Below are 21131 nucleotides of genomic sequence, written 5' to 3'. Positions count from 1 at the left end.
TAGATCCCCCCTGTGATAAGGCCACATGACAAGAGGTGAGAATGTGTTGGAGAGTTCCCCTCTCTCTCCACACAAAGGTAAGTCTTATGTTTCTACAAAGTCCCATTGGTGGAGATTTTCTGGTGTTGGTAGCACGTCTTTCATAGATCGGAGGAGCAAATTGCAGTTGGAATTGCGAGTACTTCCAGATTTCTGTCCAGGGTAGTACACGTGGTTCTGTGTCCCACCTTGTCCAGGCCCCTTGGACACCCAGTTCCACTCCTTTGGTCTGTTATCTTTTCACTCCACTACTTCTTATCTCTCTGTGACATCAGCTTTCTTCCAGAGAGTGTTTTAGATGTTCCTAGGTCCTGCCGCCCTACTGTAATTGTCCCCACAATATCTTTGTGTCGCAACCGGCTCTCTGCTTCGTTGACTGCCTTGGATTCCGACCACTGTCTGTCCGTGCATACTTCTACGCCTGCCTTGGCATCCTTTGACTTTTAAGGTCATGATGAGGCTTGCCTTGCCCAACTTAAATTCTTCAACTAAAGAAGAAAGAGGTCCAAGCACTCGAAGGTCATTGATTTGAACAAAATTTGTAGCCCTCCAGCATGCTACAGACCCAAAAACAAGTCCTCGTCGTTTGATTTATTTAGCCTATCTGACCCTTGTCATTTGAACAAACATAGTTGCCCTTCATCACAGCATGTTACGGACACAAAATTAAGCCTCTCCCTCAAGACCTCTTAGTTATTGACAATACGTCATCTGAGTTTGATTTTGATCCCATGTGATCTTGAAGGAAGGTCAGTCATTTATTTGAACAAACATACTCGCCTTCATCCTAGAATGCAACAGGCACAAAATTGGGTCTCTATGCCTCTTAGTTATTTCAGCATGCTACCGGCCCAATATCATGTCTCTAGACCTCTTAGTTATTCACAAAAAGTAATTCAAAGATTTTACCCTATACGACCCCTCTGACCTTGAATGAAGGTCAAGATCATTCATCCAAACACGCTTTAGGCCTATTATCAGTACTCTGGGCCTATTGGTTATTGAGAAGTTGTTGGAATAAAAAGTTTACATACAACACATGACAACGAATGAAGCACGAGTATAGGTCGTTCTTACCTAAACAAATCCTTTCCCTTAGATTGAAATTGACAGTGGTGGGCATCAAGATCCCTCTGGATCTCCTGTTCTAAACGTTATGCTTTAAATCACAGTTGCTTTTATTACACAAGACTGGAAGAGTAGACACTTTCCATTCTTTTGTGTTATACTATAAACCAACCTATTGTTGCAGTGGCTTAATTTTGTGTTTGTGCCAGACAACTTTTGTCACTTTACCAGTATATAGTTCTACTTAACATATTTTTAAAAACATTTTTCAAGCCGCCTGTCTGTAAAACACTCAAAAAACTAGTTGGTTTACAGCAAACTTCGAATTTTTCGGAGAATAAGCAGTAGAGTTTTAATTTTTATAAGTGCTTATATTTTTTATTGGCTCAAATACAATTATGTTTGAATTTATGTAATATATTTCTCATTTCTCAAAGAATAGTCAGTTATTAAATTTGATACTTACTTATTGACTCAAATACAATTGCTTTGCATTGAGTAATCTGCTGCTTTTGTTTAAAACACATGACTGAATGAAAATCAAGACTATTTTCTCTTTGTCATAATTTCAGTTTTTAATGCTGCCTTACTTCATATCAAATCTGCAAAATACAAAATGAATCTTTCTGGGTTTAACTTGTTCTCTGTTACATTGTATCAGTGTCTGAATGTCATCATTTTTCATCTTAAAAAAATTCACTGTCGTATGACCCAAAACTGCACTGTCCAGTCAGGTCCAGCCTTGTATGCCACACTGTAGTTTGTCCTTAGATCTACAGTCCTTTACTCAGTCACTGGACCTGTTCTTCAAGGTCATCACATCAATCCTGAATGCCTGAAAAATATCACTGAATCTTAATTCTCATTTTTATTTATTATTGGAAACAAAAAGTAAGCCAGCAAACATCAAATTATGTTTTTAAACTAGAAAATACCTCTAACTCCATAATCAGAATGAGATGAGCTAGGCTGGATGAGACACTAGGAGGCAGACTGGACAAGCATAATAATAGTAAAGTTTGTCTCAATTTCATGGACATTAAAATCATAACTTCATCATTTTGTTTATCCAGTAAAAGCTATAACTATATAGTGGGGCTGGTAAAAGAGGAGTGATCAGAAACTCTCCAAAAAACTTACCACGTGAATGTACTGTACAGAGCATAATGTGTTGATGTCAAAATTTGTGTCTCATGCCCATGCCACTGGAGTTCATACATCACACTAGTAGTACTTAAAAGGAGAGAAAGATATCCAATGATTTCATTTCAACACTGATTCACATAAAAGCAAAGAGGAGCAAAGTTGTTCATTCACTGTCAAAATATCTCAATAAACAGTCTTATCCAGCCTCAAGTATGTCAAAATATCTCAATAAATAGTCTTATCCAGCCTCAAGTATGTCAAAATATCTCAATAAATAGACTTATCCTGCTTCAAGCCTGTCAAAATATCTTACTAACTAGACTTATTCTGCCTCAAGCCTGTCAAAATATCTCAATAAATAGTCTTATCCTGCCTCAAGCCTGTTAAAATTATCTCAATAACTAGACTTATTCTGCCTCAAGCCTGTCAAAATATCTCAATAAATAGTCTTATCCTGCCTCAAGCCTGTTAAAATTATCTCAATAACTAGACTTATTCTGCCTCAAGCCTGTCAAAATATCTCAATAAATAGACTTATCCTGCCTCAAGCCTGCCAAATGTCTCAACAAATAGGCTTATCCTGCTTCAAGCCTGTCAAAATATCTCGTTAACTAGACTTATTCTGCCTCAAGCCTGTCAAAATATCTCAATAAATAGACTTATCCTGCCTCAAGCCTGCCAAATGTCTCAACAAATAGACTTATCCTGCTTCAAGCCTGTCAAAATATCTCACTAAATACCGGGTAGTCTTATCCTGCCTCAAGTATGTCAAAATATCTCAATAAATAAACTTATCCTGCCTCAAGCCTGTCAAAATATCTCACTAACTAGACTTATCTGTCTCAAGCCTGTCAAAATATCTCAATAAATAAACTTATCCTGCCTCAAGCCTGTTAAAATTATCTCACTAACTAGACTTATCCTGCCTCAAGCCTGTCAAAATATCTCAATAAATAAACTTATCCTGCCTCAAGCCTGTCAAAATATCTCAATAAATAAACTTATCCTGCCTCAAGCCTGTCAAAATATCTCACTAACTAGACTTATCCTGCCTCAAGCCTGTCAAAATATCTCACTAACTAGACTTATCCTGCCTCAAGCCTGCCAAATGTCTCAACAAATAGACTTATCCTGCTTCAAGCCTGTCAAAATATCTCTTTAAATAGACTTATCCTGCCTCAAGCAAGTAACTTGTATTTCCATTGATTAAAACAGCATTATATGATTCCCAAGATATCATCATATAGGGTTAGTAAAATTGATTTGCAACAAGATGGCGACTAATGTATGAAACGCTTTGTACAGACAACACTCAATGAGATCTGAAATTGGCAAGAATCATTTAAAGGATTATTTCAAAGAAAAGGAATATAACAACCTTACCCAATACTAGTTTCTTTTATACCCTATAATTCTTATATTACAGGTCACTTACAGACTGTGTTAATGATCTTATCCTGATTGACACAAACACTCACCATGCAACTGTCGAAGGGCAATCCACGATTTGACTTGGCTGTCTTTCCTTTTCTGGATTAAAGGACTTCCATCTGGGCTTTTCCTGACAAAATTGAATACCATTTAAATAAGAAAGTGTTATCTTAAAATATACTCTCAAATATATATGTACTTCAATTACCTCAAAAGTTGCAGTAGTTAATTTCTATATGAAATACACTTTTTACTAAAAAGATCAAAATTAATTGGATAAAAATACTGTGTTAATTTTGAAAGTTTTTCATAAATATTATCATATGGATGATCGATTCATGAATCTGACTGATACTTTACCAAAGATTCAGAATTAAAATTTCTGATCACAATATGAGAGACAATTTTTGACAACTGACAAACAAGCCATGGCAGTCCTAATAAATCCAGAGTAAAAACTCAATCAAAAAGCCACACAATCAAAATTGGAACAAAACATATCAAAATTGTTTCCATGGATATCTTCACTCCATCTGTCAGATCATCTTGGTAGTCGTGTATACAGCCGTTAATTTCAAAGGTCAAAGGTTACTTCCTGTTACTTCAAAGTAATGAACACTGAAAATAGCAAACAGTTAACAAACAAGACACCCCTTTTACAAGGAATGTGATCACAACATCAAAATTACAGTTGAAGGAAAAAGACAGGCCATTTTTTGAGCAAAACACCCAGCACCAAAAATTGGGGAAAATTGTTTCAATCCCTCCCCAATCCAAACTCCAGGACACAAACGCTTTGTACTGGAAGTCAACCGAACATTTCTCAAACTAATTCTGTGCTCAGCTAGGACCACAGAAATACTATTCACATCATGCATAAATTTTTTTCCCACATTTGTTTAATTTATAAATGGAATGTTTGGCCACACAACTTAACAAGACCTAGCAATTCTTTCCCCAATCAAATTTAAATTATTTTTCAAGAGAAATTAACTAAACAGACCATCATATATTAGAAGAGATTTACCAAAATTTATCACAATTTAATACAAAAGACATGAATAAATGAATTTTAAAAAGCAAAAGCATCACATTCAATACCATAAAAGTTCCAAAGAAATACCTGTAATGAACAGCCCCCTACAAGTATGACCACCTGTAGCGGGCAACTGTTACACCTGTGAAATCTTCCTCCTGCAGAATCGAAACCATTATAAAACTGGAAAACTGCACACAAATGCTTGGCACACAGAATTTCCACAAAAACATTGGCACGCTCAGCAGAAATCGCCTTGTTGTAGCTGTCAGTGAATCCTAGAGAAATCCCTTCTTGGTAAAATCCCATACACCAATAAAGTAATACTGCAAACATGTCAAATTGCTAGCACAATAATACAGAAACTCTAATTCTAACTGCTCCTCCAAGGAATAATTACACTAGTGGTTATGAGATAATGTGTTCAGAAATCACCTCAACTAACTTTAACATTCATAAGTAAATTGCTTATATGGTGACAATTTTCCTTTTTTGCCCCCCCCCCCCTCCTTTTTTTAAAACATAAATACAGGTTCCCAAATGGTGAACTAATGTATATTATTAGATTAGACTCCCGCTCTATACAATCAGCAAATATTTCAAATTCTACAATGTTTTTAGGTCAATATACAATTTCCATCAAAGTTAAAAACAATCAGAAAGTGAGTTATACAGCATCAATAATGTACCGTTTCCTGTGGACAAACTCCTGCTATTCTACAACAATGAATGATCAGATTTAACATTTCATAACAACATAACAAGCAAACACATTTCCTATTCTCTTATATAGATGATTTTTTTTCCAAGAAGCATTTTTTTAAAGACTTCTAACTAACAATATTTTGTATTACTAATTTGCTACCACAACCATAAATAGACAATATATATGACAAGGTTTTACATACAGCAACATTGTAAAAACATGGCACCAAATTAAACTATGCACATATGTAAGGGAACAGCATAAATTCAACAGGCCTGATAAATTGTGATTTCCAGATCTGCAGGTAACTTTGAACCATCAACATGATCTATAGATAAATGAAGAAAAACAAAAGCTCAAACCTACAATGAGACGTTTTATTTGTTGATGATGATAAACATGATCAAAAGTTAATGATAATGCATGATTACACAGAGACCGAGATGACAACATCAGTAACACACCACTGAATACACGATGATTCAGAATGTAAAGTTCTACAAACAACGTAAAAAATATTCTGGATTAATAAACAAGATTCGGCCACAGCTCAACAAAGTGTAACCAGAGTCATATCCACAAAATTTGGCCACAGCTCAATGAACCAATTGTGACTGGACTTAGAATCCACAAGATCGGCAACAGCTCAACAGCAAAATGTGGCCATCAGTGATCAAACAATCATCTCTGTAATGCAGTGATACACGGTTTTCCACTAAATCTGAAAGTGGTTACAACAAAACTACTACCCACAAACTATGTTTGATGGACATCAACAACTTAGGACACAAAGAGTTTATCAATCCCAAACTGCCAAAAAGTCAATGACCAAGAGAAACGAGTTTGTGAGTGTGAGCAGTACCGTCATTTAGCGGTAGAGCTTCACATCGATTTCCCGTCCGTCCACTCGAGTCCTGTTCATGGCAGCTGGTAGAGGTTAAGGATGATAGGGCTAATACCAAATCTTTGGTACATATCAAAGTAGGCAAAAGATAGTTAATTTTAATTTTGATGTGATGACATGTTAACTTCATATGCAAGGACAACTTTCTTAACTTAAAAGCTTTTATAAATATATTGTAAATTCCACTTAGACATAATGTGTAACATTCAACAACAGGTGTGAGAGTAGATATGGATATGTACACTATGGTTATCTTCATAAAGAGTTAAATAGTCTGATATATCAAATGAAGCTTCCATAAGAAATTAGCAGAGAATATCAGCCATTGGGTATGAAATGTGGTTTTGTTTTTGTATAAAGGATACATATTGCTCTCTGAGCATCATCGGCAGATCCAAATCGCACAAGTCCCCAGCCTTGAGATTTACCGTTTTCCATCTTTATTTCTGCATACTTCACATCAGCTACAGAAACACAGATTACAAACAACATTGGTGAGGTTATATGCATTATACCAATATTTATTATGAAGAGAGAGATTCTGTTATGACTGTAAACCAGCTTATTTTCCTGTGCGATTTGTTTGTCTATTTCTCCAAAATGAGTCATCGCAATAAAAAAAGAAGATTCAACTACAGGTGCAATAGAGAGATTTATCTGTAAACAGCGAAATTTAATCGCTGTGAAAATGTTATTGGGCATGAAAATGTGAAGTCAAATCATCAGGAAAATAAGAAGGTTTGCAGTAAGTCCACTAGAGAAAAGCTGACTTACCACACGATCTGAACTTGTCTCTCAGGGATTGCCATGTAAGTGACCAGGGAAGCTGAAATAAACAGAGCATTATTTTGAATTATAAAACTGTATATCTTTTTCTCTCAAACACATCATTTTAAAGAAATTTGGAGTCTAACCCATAACTGCTTTAGGATTTTAATACATTCCTTTGAAGGGAAACATTTGGAATTCAATTTTTATATCCAGTGTTAGATGACATCACCCAACAGATCAATTTACTTGATATATGTATAAAGAGATGCTTACATTTTTCACAACGACTGTACAGTTGTCTGGTCGAGTACCCAGGTTCCTGCCTCCACGGTCACTACCACGATCACGGTCACGGTCACGACTTGACCTGTCTGACGAACTGAATGAGCTTCCCATAGCGTTGTAACTACTGCTGCCCATATTGCCAGAAGCACTGCCCATAGAGTCCATCATGCCAGAGTTGTAGCTGCTGGTGCCCATATTGCTGCCCATAGTGCGGAGTTGATCTCCCAGCCCTGTGCCCATCCCAGTATTGGTACCATAGCCTGTGTTACCCATACCCCCGGATACCATACTGCTGGAGAAGTTATCATTCATGCCGCCCGACATTCCCATGTTGGATCCTAGGTTTCCTGTTCCTCCCATGCCTGTTCCCATTCCCATATTGCTACTCATACCAGTTCCCATGTTTCCTGACATGCCCATGTTAGAGCCCATGCCACTCATTCCTGACATTCCCGTCCCCATGTTGCCAGTCATGCCCATCATATTATTATCCATTCCCCCTCCCATTCCCATACTGCCACCACCACCCATACCCATGTTACCTCCTCCCATACCCATGTTATTACCGCCACCCATTCCCATAGAGCCTCCGCTCATACCAAATCCACCTCCAGCTGCAAATAATATAACAAGAAATGAGGTCCAGATCTTCACTTCTACTGAGTAAATATTTCCAAAATGATTAAAGGTCAATGAGGGACTCAAAAGATAAACAGATACCTATAGTAAAACCTACATCTTGAACCATAAATATGGATAGTTATTAGACAATAATTCCCTTTGATGCCTAATAATATATAAATCGAACAGTTCAATCAAGACCTATCATTATTATTTGTACTCACAGTTCATTTGCCCAATATTCTGTAATGGTTGTCCGCCAACTCCAAGACCCATGCCTACTGATTTCAGCCCACCTGTAAAACAATGATATTTTTAGTTGACAGAAAACAACAGGTTATTTAAAGAGTAGAAAAGAGAACTGAAGCACTTTCTGATACAATCTATACATTATTACCTGCTCGTAGCAAAATATAAATGTGTACTTGTGGCAAAAGATAAATGTGTACTCTGAAAACATCTGTTGATTATTGACTGAAATATCATCATGAAGACAGATAATTGACATAAGACTGAACTACTTATTAAGGATATTACTTGGAAGTTGTGACTGGCTTGATCGGCCCCCTACAGCTCCACCTGGTGGGGTATCCATCTTAACTCTCATTGGTCGGTCGTACAAAGTCTGGTTGTTAAACATAGCTTTCTTTGGTTAGGGATAAATGTCTGGAGTATTGTGTTAATAATTAGGGCTGTTTCAGTAAAACATATATGGTATGGGGGGAAGGCACTTTGAAATTGATAGACCCACCGATAGAAGTGATTTTCAATTTTGTCGACCCACATACATATCTATTTTTTTGTGAAAGAGACCATGGCAAAGAAGCGATTTAATTTTTTATTTAACTCCGATTTGTTTTTGGATTTACACATTTTGATTTCTAGCATCACCAAAGACTCCTAGGACAAAATTGCACTGTAAATGGTGCAGTGAACTTTTGTTTGATATGCTGCATCTACTACTAAATTTGTATAAGGGTACAATCCTCATAGAACAAGCGTAAAATCTACTACGCATACTGAAGGTAGAACAAGCGTAAAATCTACTACACATACTGAAGTGAACAAGCGTAAAATCTACTACACATACTGAAGTGTTTCACAAGCATAACATTTTTTTCAATATTTATTTTTGTATTTTTGTAGTCAGGATGACTGAGCAACATTATAAAACATAAAATTTGCATTTTATTTCAAAAGGTTACAAATGCTTCAGATAGACCCACCCACAGAAGGGATTTTATTGAAATGCCACCCTGGCACAGAAGTGATTTTATTTTGAACCCACCATGGCACATACTTTTTTTTAAAGTGCCTTCCCTGGGTGCCGTATATGTTTTCCTGGAACAGCCCTTACAATTAATTACTATTCTTCATACTGAAATCTCATTGAGATGATATGATATTAATTGATCAAATATCAATGAATTCAAGAATTGGTAGAATATTACATAATCAATCGACATATCTAAAACTATATAAATACTTCATCATTTCTCGCAAAGTTTCACAAAATGTCAAGCATCAAAGGATACAGATAGCCTGGAGGGCCTCCATTGGGAACTCAAACACCACAGTACCAATACCGCGACTCTTCCCATCCTTGTCCAGCTTAATCTCGGCTCTCAACACGTTTCCTGCCAGTTTGAATACATCCTTCATCTTCTTCCAGGTCACCTTGTAATCCAGCTGTTGAAGAAAGAAATCCAGATTGTTAAAGATATATGTTATTTTCTGGCACCCCATACATGAATTTAATGTGTAAATTAATCTGAGCAGTGAGTCCATCAGCACCAATTCTTACTATCACATAACAGAACCTGTATATCTGTGATCAATGGGATCAATAATTAGAGTGTAATGATTATCTTTAACTAGTCTATTAAAATTTGACAAATATCAACGGTTTTATCAATAGGGTGAAGGTTGTTTTATGCTGTAAGTGTAAATTTTGTTCAGACTGTACCACAAATTATGTATTCAAATGTTTTACAATGAAATGATATGTTCTACATTTCATTGCTCTCGCTTTATCATAAGATTATTCAACACATTATTTACAACGTAGAAAAACAACTCTAAATGTTTTGCAAAATAAGAAACAGTACAGTAGCATTCTGTTGTTACCAATATTCTATTGTGAAAGTTGAACATTTTTACATTTAAAACATGATCTGTATACAAAGAACAAAATGTAACTTGTAAACACTTACATTGGACACAAACAGTGTATTGATGTAACTTGTAAACACTTACATTGGACACAAACAGTGTATTGATGTAACTTGTAAACACTTACATTGGACACAAACAGTGTATTGATGTAACTTGTAAACACTTACATTGGACACAAACAGTGTGTTGGTGACTGGTCCTTCAATCCCTAGGTTATTCAGAACTTGTTGGTTAACACCCATGTTTCCTCCGCCACCCATATTACCCATCATGCCTCCACCCATGTTTCCCATCATTCCTGGCCCACTTCCCATCATGCCTGAGCCTCCCCCACCACCTCCGCCGCCACCACCTCGTCCGGCTCCTATCTGGTTCTGGTCGCTCTCGCGTTCCTGTACACAGACAAAGGTAAACATCATAGATATAACTCAATTCACTGCCCGCAGATAATCAACCAGTTAGAATAGAAATTAACCAAAAAATTTAATCCCATATCTTCTTTATATAGCTGATCAATCTACAGACATTTTCAAGGGTCTTTTTCATTTCTACTACTAAAATCAACAGATTCTACAATGTAAAATTATCCGAGATTTTTAGAGCTGTCTCCAAATTCAATGCGTACAGGACTATGGGTGAGAATGTAATCATCAAAGACTATAGCTTGATAGAAATCTTTTGTGTACTTTCATCTGCAAATATCAATCTTTTTTCTTACATCTATTGATATATTGCTTTATCCTTTATTCTTTTATCTATTTTTGTAGTTTTGTGCTATCGAGATTGGGTAATGACTTACTATACTCTTGTACAGCATGACTATTGAATTTCTGACCTCTCCAAAAACATGGCTAATAAATTACTGACCTTTCAAACAACACGGCAATTGAATTACTGACTATCGCACATTGTGGCTATTGAATTACTGACCTCTCGTACAACAATATTCCTGTCCTTCATTTTGTATCTGTGCATCACTTCAATGGCTTTTCTGGCCGTGTCTTTGTCTTTGAACTCAATGATACTAAAGTATTAAAAAATACATTATCAGACTTCAGTGGATACTTTCTGATTATCTCTAACAAATAGCAAATTTAAACCTTCTTTAAAATAAAATAAAATTGGAGGAAAATATTTCTAGCCATGCCTAAAATTGCTTACTATTAAGCTTAGTACAGTGTCTACATATCTTTTCAAAGATAAGAAAGTTTCTTGTTTATTACTCTCCAAACACAAAACATTTGCCTTCATAATTTCAATTTAATTCACAAATATATTATATAAAGTAAACCAACCCTGCTCCTCTGGACTTTCCATCTGGATTTTCCCACATTTCAACATATGACACCTCTCCAACTGAAATAAATAATTGTGTTGATAAGTAATTAACTTATGCTATTTTGTACATAATCTTATTTCCCATCCCTTTCATGTTTTGTGATTATTTTGTTTTATCATTAATCTTAATTTTTTTGCAAGCATGTTAAAAAATCTTGACACCAAATATGTCTGCTAAAAAAAATATGCAAAATTTCACCTTCTTTCCTAAAGATATCTTTGATGTCCTGCCATTTCATTTCATATGGAACATTACTGATGATACAACGTTTGGAAATGAGATTGATACGTCTCGGCCTGTCCCTGCTGTCTCTTCTTGGTGATCTTGACCCTGAGCGTCTTAATGGTGAACGTGATCTTGATCTTTCTGGTGACCTTGTGAACAAAAATCTTATTTTTAAGAACTTAGTACAATGGAATAGTTGGCAGTAATAATGGAAATTCGGTTTAAACGGTGTAATATAGTTCATATATTATGCAATAATATGCTTTTTGAGGAAAAGCTTATAATTTTAGTTTTTGAATGTATATACTGAAAACTGAACTGCTTAAAACAGGAAATGGTTTATGGAAAAGAATCGGAGTGAATTTCAGTTATAACCCACGCATTGATTGAATTGTAACAGGAGAGGAGAAAATGTAGCAGCCAGACCGAGATTCAAACCCGGGACCCTCCAAACACTAGCCGAGTGTTCTACCAACTGAGCTACCTGGTCCAATCCCGCTACAGAATTATTATCTCTTTTTTTGGTGAATTTCCCTTTAGCTCAGTGAAGTCGGTAGAGAAGTTGGCAGACCAGTGAGTTTGGGGTTAGAGTCCGACTGGCGACACACTTCTCTCCCTCCCCAATTACACATTTTAATGCCAAAGAACTTGCAGGGAAACATTTGTTTGTACATTACCGCAGAGCGTGTCCCAATCTGGGTCTCCAGTATAATAAACAGAACTGTGTTAAATTAACTATGTGTGCACCTGCTGGAGTCACCAATGAAGGAACATCTCACACCGACGGTTTAAACCGCTTAAACACCCCCCCCCCCCCCCCCCCACACACACACTCTCTTCAACAAGCCTACCGGTTTAGTACCAGACGAGTGCTAGATAACAAGTAAAAACATAATGAGTTTTATCACAATAAAATGTTGCCCTAACAGAGAAAAAAAATATAATTTATTATACTGAAACTAAAGCAACAACACATTGTCATTCTTTTCACATCCAGGAAACATGTCCCGGCGAAACATCACGAGGACAGCGATTGCTGATTATCGTATGCATTTTTAATACCTATCCATATCCTGCTTAAACCGGTCATTATTTCCAGCATATCGGTCATTTGGACTGCTTTGATCGTAATTATCGTGGTCATTTGATGTCATATCCATGTTGATTTCTTTTGTGTAGCGGTTTAGGAGATATGGCGTCGGTCACGTGACTAATTCTGTGAAGTGGGTTAGTAAAAATTGCGGATTTCGCCCACTGAGAAAAGAAAGGAACGCTAGTCAACACGTGTGGTATGTTGGGCATCAATATTGAAGCGAATACGTCTTACTGGTTCTTTATATCTAGTTAATTGAACACATAACATTTTTATTTCTTGACTTCATTTGTAACAACAACTCAGACTGTGAATGTTCTTCCTACACATACTGTAACCCATGCGAAATAGGGATATTGAATTTATAGTCCGTTTCAAAAATTATGAGGATCAACAGTTTTCAAGAATTACCTCCCTTTAGTAAGAGTAACATTAGAGTAAAGTTACAGTTTGCATATATTTGAACATTTCCAACTGTACAATTACTGTTTTCAACCATGAATTGTTGAAAAATAGTTAAAATTTTGATATTTCCTCAACTGGTACGAATATATCAATTACCAATAACGGTACTTAAAACTGTACAGTATACTTCACATTTGTATAAAAGTTTATCAAGGAGAAGTTTCCAATTAACAAATAAACTTTAACAGACAAAAAAAAATATTCTTAGATGATGCTCATGCCTCGTTATCCCCCCCCCAAAAAAAAACAACAAAAAAAACCTAAAAAAAACCCTGAACCCGAATTAATTTGGATGTAGGCATAATTAGGCCTATATACATTTTATGTAATCCAATGATTTCATAGGAGTTAGTGTTACATGTACTAATGAAATTTTACTAATATTACATGTATATGTATGTAACGTTATAGGAAAGGGGAAAATGTAGCAGCCATTCCAGGATTCGAACCTGGGACCTCTGAACACTAGCCAAATGCTCTACCACTGAGCTACCTGGTCACCAATTGTAGACCCAGACCTGAATCCTGCTACATATATGTTCATGATTGTGTTTAAAATACCTTCTTCACATTTTAATTTAAGACCATCTCAGATGATATAGCTATATATGCACATATTGATTTTTAAGATGATCCATTAAAAAGCTGTCTCAAGAAGATGGATGACAGTATCCATGGCGACGTGCTCCTGGTAGGAGAAGGAGATTTCTCGTTCTCTGTGTCATTGCTATCCCAGCATTCCATTGAAGCTCTCCAACATGTGACCACCACCAGCTTAGAGACTGAGGATTCCATAAATAAACACCAAGCAGCGGGTTACTGTATTCAGCAGCTCAGAAAACATGGTGAGATTTTAGTACCGTATTTGAACCAATATGTGCCCTGGGTGTTTAAAAAATTGAAGCAAGTAAGGGGGCACTTAATAGAAACAAATTTGGACAAGCCTTTCATAAAATTGTTCTACAAAGTAAGCCATAAATCAATTTGCAAAAAAAAAAAAAAAAAATATATATATATATATATATCAGTAAGGAAACCAACACAGTTTTCATATTTTCAATCTGCTTTTCATTCAAAGTAAGTGAAATTGAAGCCCGTAAAATGCGTAGGGGCGCTTATTGGGTCGAATACAGTAATATACCAGTCGTAAATGTTGTATACAAGAAGCTAAGTGTCATGGTTGCTGTGCTGTATAAATCCATACTAAGAAAGACTGTTGAAATGATTTCATAATCTTAATTTACACTGTAATTGAAAAACCAAGTATGCATTTCTTGACTGAAATCATCTTTTCCGACAATGGGTTGAAATAAGAGATTGCTAATTTTCTAACCATCTGCTGATGCAGGAACTATACAGTGGAATTTGGAGGGACCGAGATAAAACTTTGAGTTATCCAAGTGTTCAAATTAAGCGATTTCTCATGTCTACTGACAATCTCTTTACTTGGTTAGTTCCATGTCGTAAAAATATGTGAACAAGAGGGAAGTCATAATCGCCAATGGTAGTTGCAAAATTATAACAATCAAACTCGTTGTCCAAAAAATCTCATTTCGAGTTTTAAGAACATTTTATGTATGATTTTTGTCATTCGGACCCAAAATTTACTTCTTATTATCCGAGTTCTTCGAGTTTTCCGAATTGGAATTATCCGAGTTCTTTAAAAAAAAGATAAAGAGGTAATTTGAAAAAAAAATCACTTGAAAATGGTAGCAGGACAAATTAAAGTTGACAGCTGGAAGCTAGGCTTCACGTAGTAGGATTTTATTTATAGACTCATACTGTTGCTGGTGTACACTTACAATTGTGATTATAAATACATATACATAAAAACTCTTTTATTTCTTAATTTTCAGGTCTGACTGTGCTGTTCCAGGTTGATGCTACAAAACTGCATGAAAACATTCATCTAAACAACCGAGCATTTGATAGAATCATTTTCAATTTTCCTCATGTTGGTGGGAAGTCCAATATAAAGAAGAACAGAAAACTTCTGGAGGACTTCTTTCTCAGGTCACACACCCAATTTTTTTGTACTAAATTTGTCTGTCAAAGATGCTCCACCGCCGACAGAGCATAAACGATACCCATCATTTGAATAATAACTGATGTTTAATCGTGTATATATGTGTCTAATTAACACAAAAAATAATATAAAATGATTTATTTTGCTTTTGGTGCATGCCCAATCAGTACTTCATTCCATATAGGATATAGTGCCACAGAATTTTTTCGGGATGCAATTAATTATTTATAATATTTTTATTATCTTGAAGTAAAATTAAAAGCTTAAACTTTTGAATGGTGGTAATGGTGTAAATTAAGAAACTTTTGTAACTAAAGACAAATATTGATTAATCTGCTCCTGTTTTTGATAGAGAAAAAATACCATTTGTCAGCGGTGGTATCTTTAAAGATAGACAATGAGCCATGGCACCCAGACATTGTCTTCCCTTGTCATATCATTATCACCTACAAAATATTCATATAGATGAGTATTTCATGAAGATAGAAATTTTATTGGACACTCCTTCAAGGACTTAAATGGCCATTAGTCAGATTGATATCTAATTACACTAAATATGTATGTTTGTTTTTGAATGATGTAATGATTCCAATTTACTAGTAAATATCTATGTTTTCGTTGCAACCCAACTATACATCATGTAACCTTACCAAATCCAGTTCAGTTTTCAGTGTATGACTGCCATGATTTTTTAATAGATTGTAACGATATACATCACAATTACTAGAGAATGCTGTTAAAATGAAGGTTGTCCTTGAGGACAGTGACATGTTTATTCTTTATAGAGCAAAATCTCGTGAGATATTGTTACATGTAAGAAATCAAATGTAACATTAGCATAGGTCTGTTATTTATAGGAGGTTGAATGCCAACTGGACAATAATATATTGAACATGAAGTGCTAGATAAGTGTGCTTTATTGAATTTGCATTTTTCCACTTGGCATTCATCCTCAATTTGAAAGAAGTTCAATGCTAAATGTAAACACTTATTTTAGCCCAAATGTGAACAACTGTCAATTAAAACTGTAAAATGCACTAAAATAAAACTACCACTAAAGTAAGTATGTGTACAGTATATTGTTACGTAAAGTCTAATTTTAATTCCTGAAATGACAGAATAACAAATTGTCCACCTTCCTAACTGTTGTAGCGCCTCCCATGTCCTGAAAGAAAATGGTAAAATATTGGTGACCTTGTGCAAAGGTCAAGGAGGGTCACCAGCTGATAAACCAATTAGAGAATGGCAGAACAGTTGGCAGGTTGTCTCCATGGCAGCCAATGCAGGGTTCATCCTTAGAAGAGCTGTACCATTTCAAACAGACAGCTATGACAAGTACAATAGTACTGGATTCAGGTACATTAATCAGGCATGATATGTCAAAGTAAGATAATACAAAATATCAAAGATGCTAATGAGCAATTCCTCTAAACCCAAGTTTTCTCTTTGCATAAAGATCATCACTAAGTATAATCTATCAAGTTATGAAAGAATTAAAGCTAAAATCTAGGTGTTGGTCAAATATATGGTGCATGATAAAGAGGTAATTTGAAAAAAAAATCACTTGAAAATGGTAGCAGGACAAATTAAAGTTGACAGCTGGAAGCTAGGCTTCACGTAGTAGGATTTTATTTATAGACTCATACTGTTGCTGGTGTACACTTACAATTGTGATTATAAATACATATACATAAAAACTCTTTTATTTCTTAATTTTCAGGTCTGACTGTGCTGTTCCAGGTTGATGCTACAAAACTGCATGAAAACATTCATCTAAACAACCGAGCATTTGATAGAATCATTTTCAATTTTCCTCATGTTGGTGGGAAGTCCAATATAAAGAAGAACAGAAAACTTCTGGAGGACTTCTTTCTCAGGTCACACACCCAATTTTTTTGTACTAAATTTGTCTGTCAAAGATGCTCCACCGCCGACAGAGCATAAACGATACCCATCATTTGAATAATAACTGATGTTTAATCGTGTATATATGTGTCTAATTAACACAAAAAATAATATAAAATGATTTATTTTGCTTTTGGTGCATGCCCAATCAGTACTTCATTCCATATAGGATATAGTGCCACAGAATTTTTTCGGGATGCAATTAATTATTTATAATATTTTTATTATCTTGAAGTAAAATTAAAAGCTTAAACTTTTGAATGGTGGTAATGGTGTAAATTAAGAAACTTTTGTAACTAAAGACAAATATTGATTAATCTGCTCCTGTTTTTGATAGAGAAAAAATACCATTTGTCAGCGGTGGTATCTTTAAAGATAGACAATGAGCCATGGCACCCAGACATTGTCTTCCCTTGTCATATCATTATCACCTACAAAATATTCATATAGATGAGTATTTCATGAAGATAGAAATTTTATTGGACACTCCTTCAAGGACTTAAATGGCCATTAGTCAGATTGATATCTAATTACACTAAATATGTATGTTTGTTTTTGAATGATGTAATGATTCCAATTTACTAGTAAATATCTATGTTTTCGTTGCAACCCAACTATACATCATGTAACCTTACCAAATCCAGTTCAGTTTTCAGTGTATGACTGCCATGATTTTTTAATAGATTGTAACGATATACATCACAATTACTAGAGAATGCTGTTAAAATGAAGGTTGTCCTTGAGGACAGTGACATGTTTATTCTTTATAGAGCAAAATCTCGTGAGATATTGTTACATGTAAGAAATCAAATGTAACATTAGCATAGGTCTGTTATTTATAGGAGGTTGAATGCCAACTGGACAATAATATATTGAACATGAAGTGCTAGATAAGTGTGCTTTATTGAATTTGCATTTTTCCACTTGGCATTCATCCTCAATTTGAAAGAAGTTCAATGCTAAATGTAAACACTTATTTTAGCCCAAATGTGAACAACTGTCAATTAAAACTGTAAAATGCACTAAAATAAAACTACCACTAAAGTAAGTATGTGTACAGTATATTGTTACGTAAAGTCTAATTTTAATTCCTGAAATGACAGAATAACAAATTGTCCACCTTCCTAACTGTTGTAGCGCCTCCCATGTCCTGAAAGAAAATGGTAAAATATTGGTGACCTTGTGCAAAGGTCAAGGAGGGTCACCAGCTGATAAACCAATTAGAGAATGGCAGAACAGTTGGCAGGTTGTCTCCATGGCAGCCAATGCAGGGTTCATCCTTAGAAGAGCTGTACCATTTCAAACAGACAGCTATGACAAGTACAATAGTACTGGATTCAAGTACATTAATCAGGCATGATATGTCAAAGTAAGATAATACAAAATATCAAAGATGCTAATGAGCAATTCCTCTAAACCCAAGTTTTCTCTTTGCATAAAGATCATCATAAGTATAATCTATCAAGTTATGAAAGAATTAAAGCTAAAATCTAGGTGTTGGTCAAATATATGGTGCATGTCTATGGGTTGAAAACTTTGAACCAGGCCTCTGTGAACAATACTAACACCTGACCTTATATAAGTTTGTTATTATAAACTAAACTATGGCAACATGTAAATTATTGTTCAAATGATTTATTTTGAATTCACCTTTAAATTTAAATTGTAAAAACTCAAAATTAAGGAGAAATATTGGTGTTACAACAACATAGTGGTCTTGTTTTTTCAATATTATACATAAAAAAAGATCTCCATTTCAGAGAAAATTATAATTTTGAGAGGGCAAAAAATGTACAAGACTTAAACTATTTTTACAGTGTCTATTCTTGTCAGTGTATTTATTTTGAATAACAAACCTATAACTTGATTTGCAGAAGCCAAGACAAAGGATTTCACACAGAAAGGGCAATAACCCATGTATTTGAGAAGGCAGAGGTTGTGCCAGTACCAGAGGAGGCATCAATTAGGCATCACTTAATTCTTAAAGTCAACAGGTAGATCACTTTCTGTTTCTCAAATATCTGTAAATATCTTTTACCATCTAGTGGTGATGATCTGATAATATTTAGTGAACAGTAATAAGAGATATTGCTAAATCCTGGTAGGTATTTAACTACTGTAAGATATAACTAGTACTGTCCTCCAGGAGGTCAACTCATTTTTCCCTTGTTTTTGTAACAATGATTCAGATTTGTTTAATCCTTTTGTAACATTTTTTATACAATGATCAATGGGAAATATTTTGGTCAAATTTTTCAGAAGGCTACATGAGGAGCCTGGTCATCCTGTGTTTGAGGTGAGGAGACGATTGGAGGAGGAGCTCCTTACAGGAGATGTCAGACTGGTTGACCTTGGGGCGCCAATCATACAGTCTCCATCACAGACGTCAAGGTCAAGGACATCATTCCAATCATTAGCTGAGTGTACAGACAATCTTCACCTTACAGAATCACATGTAGCTATTAGTCCTGTGGAGAGGTCAACTTTAGCAAACAAATCCACGTGTGGCAAAGTATCAGCATGTGATGATACAACAGTGCTGACACACAAACCAACTTGCCAGAATTTGGTACAAAATGACAAATCTATATGTGATGAAACACTTCTACACCATAAGTTTCTAAATCAGTGTTACTCTCTGGGCTCCAGGAATCAACTGTCTGGTTATGGTCCCATATGTAAGGACAAACCCAGTGAAGTGGAGACAGAACAACTGTGTCAAAGCCACTTAGATTCAAGGTCAAACATTAGTGAAGAGTTTAATTCAGATACAAGGTCAAGGTCAAACAAAAGTCATGGTCAGAACACAAACCCAGAGATAGAATCAAATAAAGGGGGTTGTACAGAGATGAATAGAGAGACAGAAACTGACCTTTCTGCAGCAGAGACACAAAGTAATACAGAACGCTCATTGGACGACAAACACCTGCGAACGTCAATGCTTGAACATTTGGATGATTTGATACAAGAAGCAAAGTGTAATCCACGACAGATCACCATAGCAACAGGTGATGTATACAGAAGATGCCCAGTCAGTCCTAGCACCAAGCCATGGTCAGTGGAAATGATTTGTGTTTTACCAGAACTCTCTGAACAGCTAATAGATAATGAGAAGCATGAGACAGTCTTTTTTCATGCTGAACAACTATGTGCCAGAGTTAACTCAGCATTTGGATCATGTGGAAAGATTCACCTAGAAAGAACAGGAATATTGAATACATTTTCTAAAGATGTATATTCACTTGGTACAATTAGTATGTGTTACCATAACGAGGAGTATAAAGTGATTGGCTCAGTAATGGTATACAGCCCGAACAGTAAGGGGAGACAACCTGTTTTGGTTTTAGATATTGTGAAATTGTGTCTGTATCTGTATCAGGTCCCAAATGAGTCACTTCTCTGGTCTAGGGACAAAAGAGTCATACAACAGTTTAGAAAGAAAGATGGAGACTGGCCAAAGTTTGAAACAGTCAGTCTGTACCCAATGACCTTTACCTTCGACATGAGTTTCTGGGAGAATCCCGAGATAAACTTTGATACTCCACTGTACTATGACATTATGAGATGTGTCGCCGGTGATGAAATATCCTCAGTGGAGTTGCTAGAAACGTATGAGGACAAACAGACAGACAGACCTAGTCGGCATCGTAGTCGCTGCTACCGACTTGTCTTCATGTCATGTGATCGTGCGTTATCTTATTACACTTGCTGGCAGATTCAAAGCAGGATCAGGCTAGAGGTGGCTAGAATTATGGGTGTAGAGTTAAGATAGTCCTGTTGCTATGGTAACAGGACAGTATATGACTAGAGATATCAGTATACAATGAATTTTTCCTTTGATTGGAAACTTACTTGAAATATTAAATTCTTGCTTGATTGTTTCTGTTTCCGTTTAT

The 21131-nt window shown here is 35.6% G+C and overlaps 2 protein-coding genes across 4 annotated transcripts; one reads left to right on the top strand and one right to left on the bottom strand.

The window, feature by feature from the left end:
• Positions 1-1656: 1656 nt before the first annotated feature.
• LOC138329289 (myelin expression factor 2-like) lies at positions 1657-12941 on the bottom strand. 3 transcript variants are annotated; one of them, XR_011209436.1, is made up of 15 exons: positions 12809-12941; positions 11720-11895; positions 11478-11538; positions 11113-11206; positions 10350-10574; positions 9543-9696; positions 8545-8649; positions 8232-8303; positions 7375-8000; positions 7105-7156; positions 6696-6794; positions 6289-6353; positions 3732-3814; positions 2248-2340; positions 1657-1942 (listed from the first exon to the last, which is right to left on the bottom strand). XR_011209436.1 is itself a non-coding variant. In XM_069276153.1 (12 exons), exons 1-12 carry the CDS (start codon positions 12904-12906, stop codon positions 6295-6297), a joined length of 1821 nt encoding a protein of 606 aa, XP_069132254.1. In that variant the 5' UTR covers positions 12907-12941; the 3' UTR covers positions 5790-6294. The 3 variants fall into 3 exon arrangements, 1 of the variants encoding a protein (XP_069132254.1); XR_011209437.1 differs by lacking the exon at positions 2248-2340; XM_069276153.1 differs by lacking the exons at positions 1657-1942; positions 2248-2340; positions 3732-3814 and having other exon boundaries at positions 5790-6353.
• On the top strand, positions 12938-21112 carry LOC138329288 (ferredoxin-fold anticodon-binding domain-containing protein 1 homolog). The gene is made up of 6 exons (XM_069276152.1): positions 12938-13035; positions 13934-14149; positions 15161-15317; positions 16483-16686; positions 19110-19229; positions 19495-21112. The coding sequence occupies exons 2-6, from the start codon at positions 13963-13965 to the stop codon at positions 21005-21007; spliced, it is 2181 nt and encodes a 726-aa protein (XP_069132253.1). The 5' UTR covers positions 12938-13035; positions 13934-13962; the 3' UTR covers positions 21008-21112.
• The last annotated feature ends 19 nt before the right edge of the window (positions 21113-21131 follow it).

Source organism: Argopecten irradians, chromosome 8 (genome assembly GCF_041381155.1).
Source record: "Argopecten irradians isolate NY chromosome 8, Ai_NY, whole genome shotgun sequence".
NCBI classification, from domain to species: domain Eukaryota; kingdom Metazoa; phylum Mollusca; class Bivalvia; order Pectinida; family Pectinidae; genus Argopecten; species Argopecten irradians.
The sequence above is the reverse complement of the archived record's forward strand: the minus strand, read 5'-3'. Positions and strand labels throughout refer to the sequence as shown.

Coding starts and splice junctions, on each gene's coding strand:
- LOC138329288 (XM_069276152.1), top strand. CDS start 13,963: ATGGATGACAGTATCCATGGCGACGTGCTCCTGGTAGGAGAAGGAGAT. Junction 14,150..15,160: donor TCAGCAGCTCAGAAAACATG/GTGAGATTTTAG, acceptor CTTAATTTTCAG/GTCTGACTGTGCTGTTCCAG. Junction 19,230..19,494: donor TTAATTCTTAAAGTCAACAG/GTAGATCACTTT, acceptor CAAATTTTTCAG/AAGGCTACATGAGGAGCCTG.
- LOC138329289 (XM_069276153.1), bottom strand. CDS start 12,906: ATGGATATGACATCAAATGACCACGATAATTACGATCAAAGCAGTCCA. Junction 8,304..8,544: donor AAGCCAGTCACAACTTCCAA/GTAATATCCTTA, acceptor ATTGTTTTACAG/GTGGGCTGAAATCAGTAGGC. Junction 8,001..8,231: donor GAATATTGGGCAAATGAACT/GTGAGTACAAAT, acceptor TATTATTTGCAG/CTGGAGGTGGATTTGGTATG.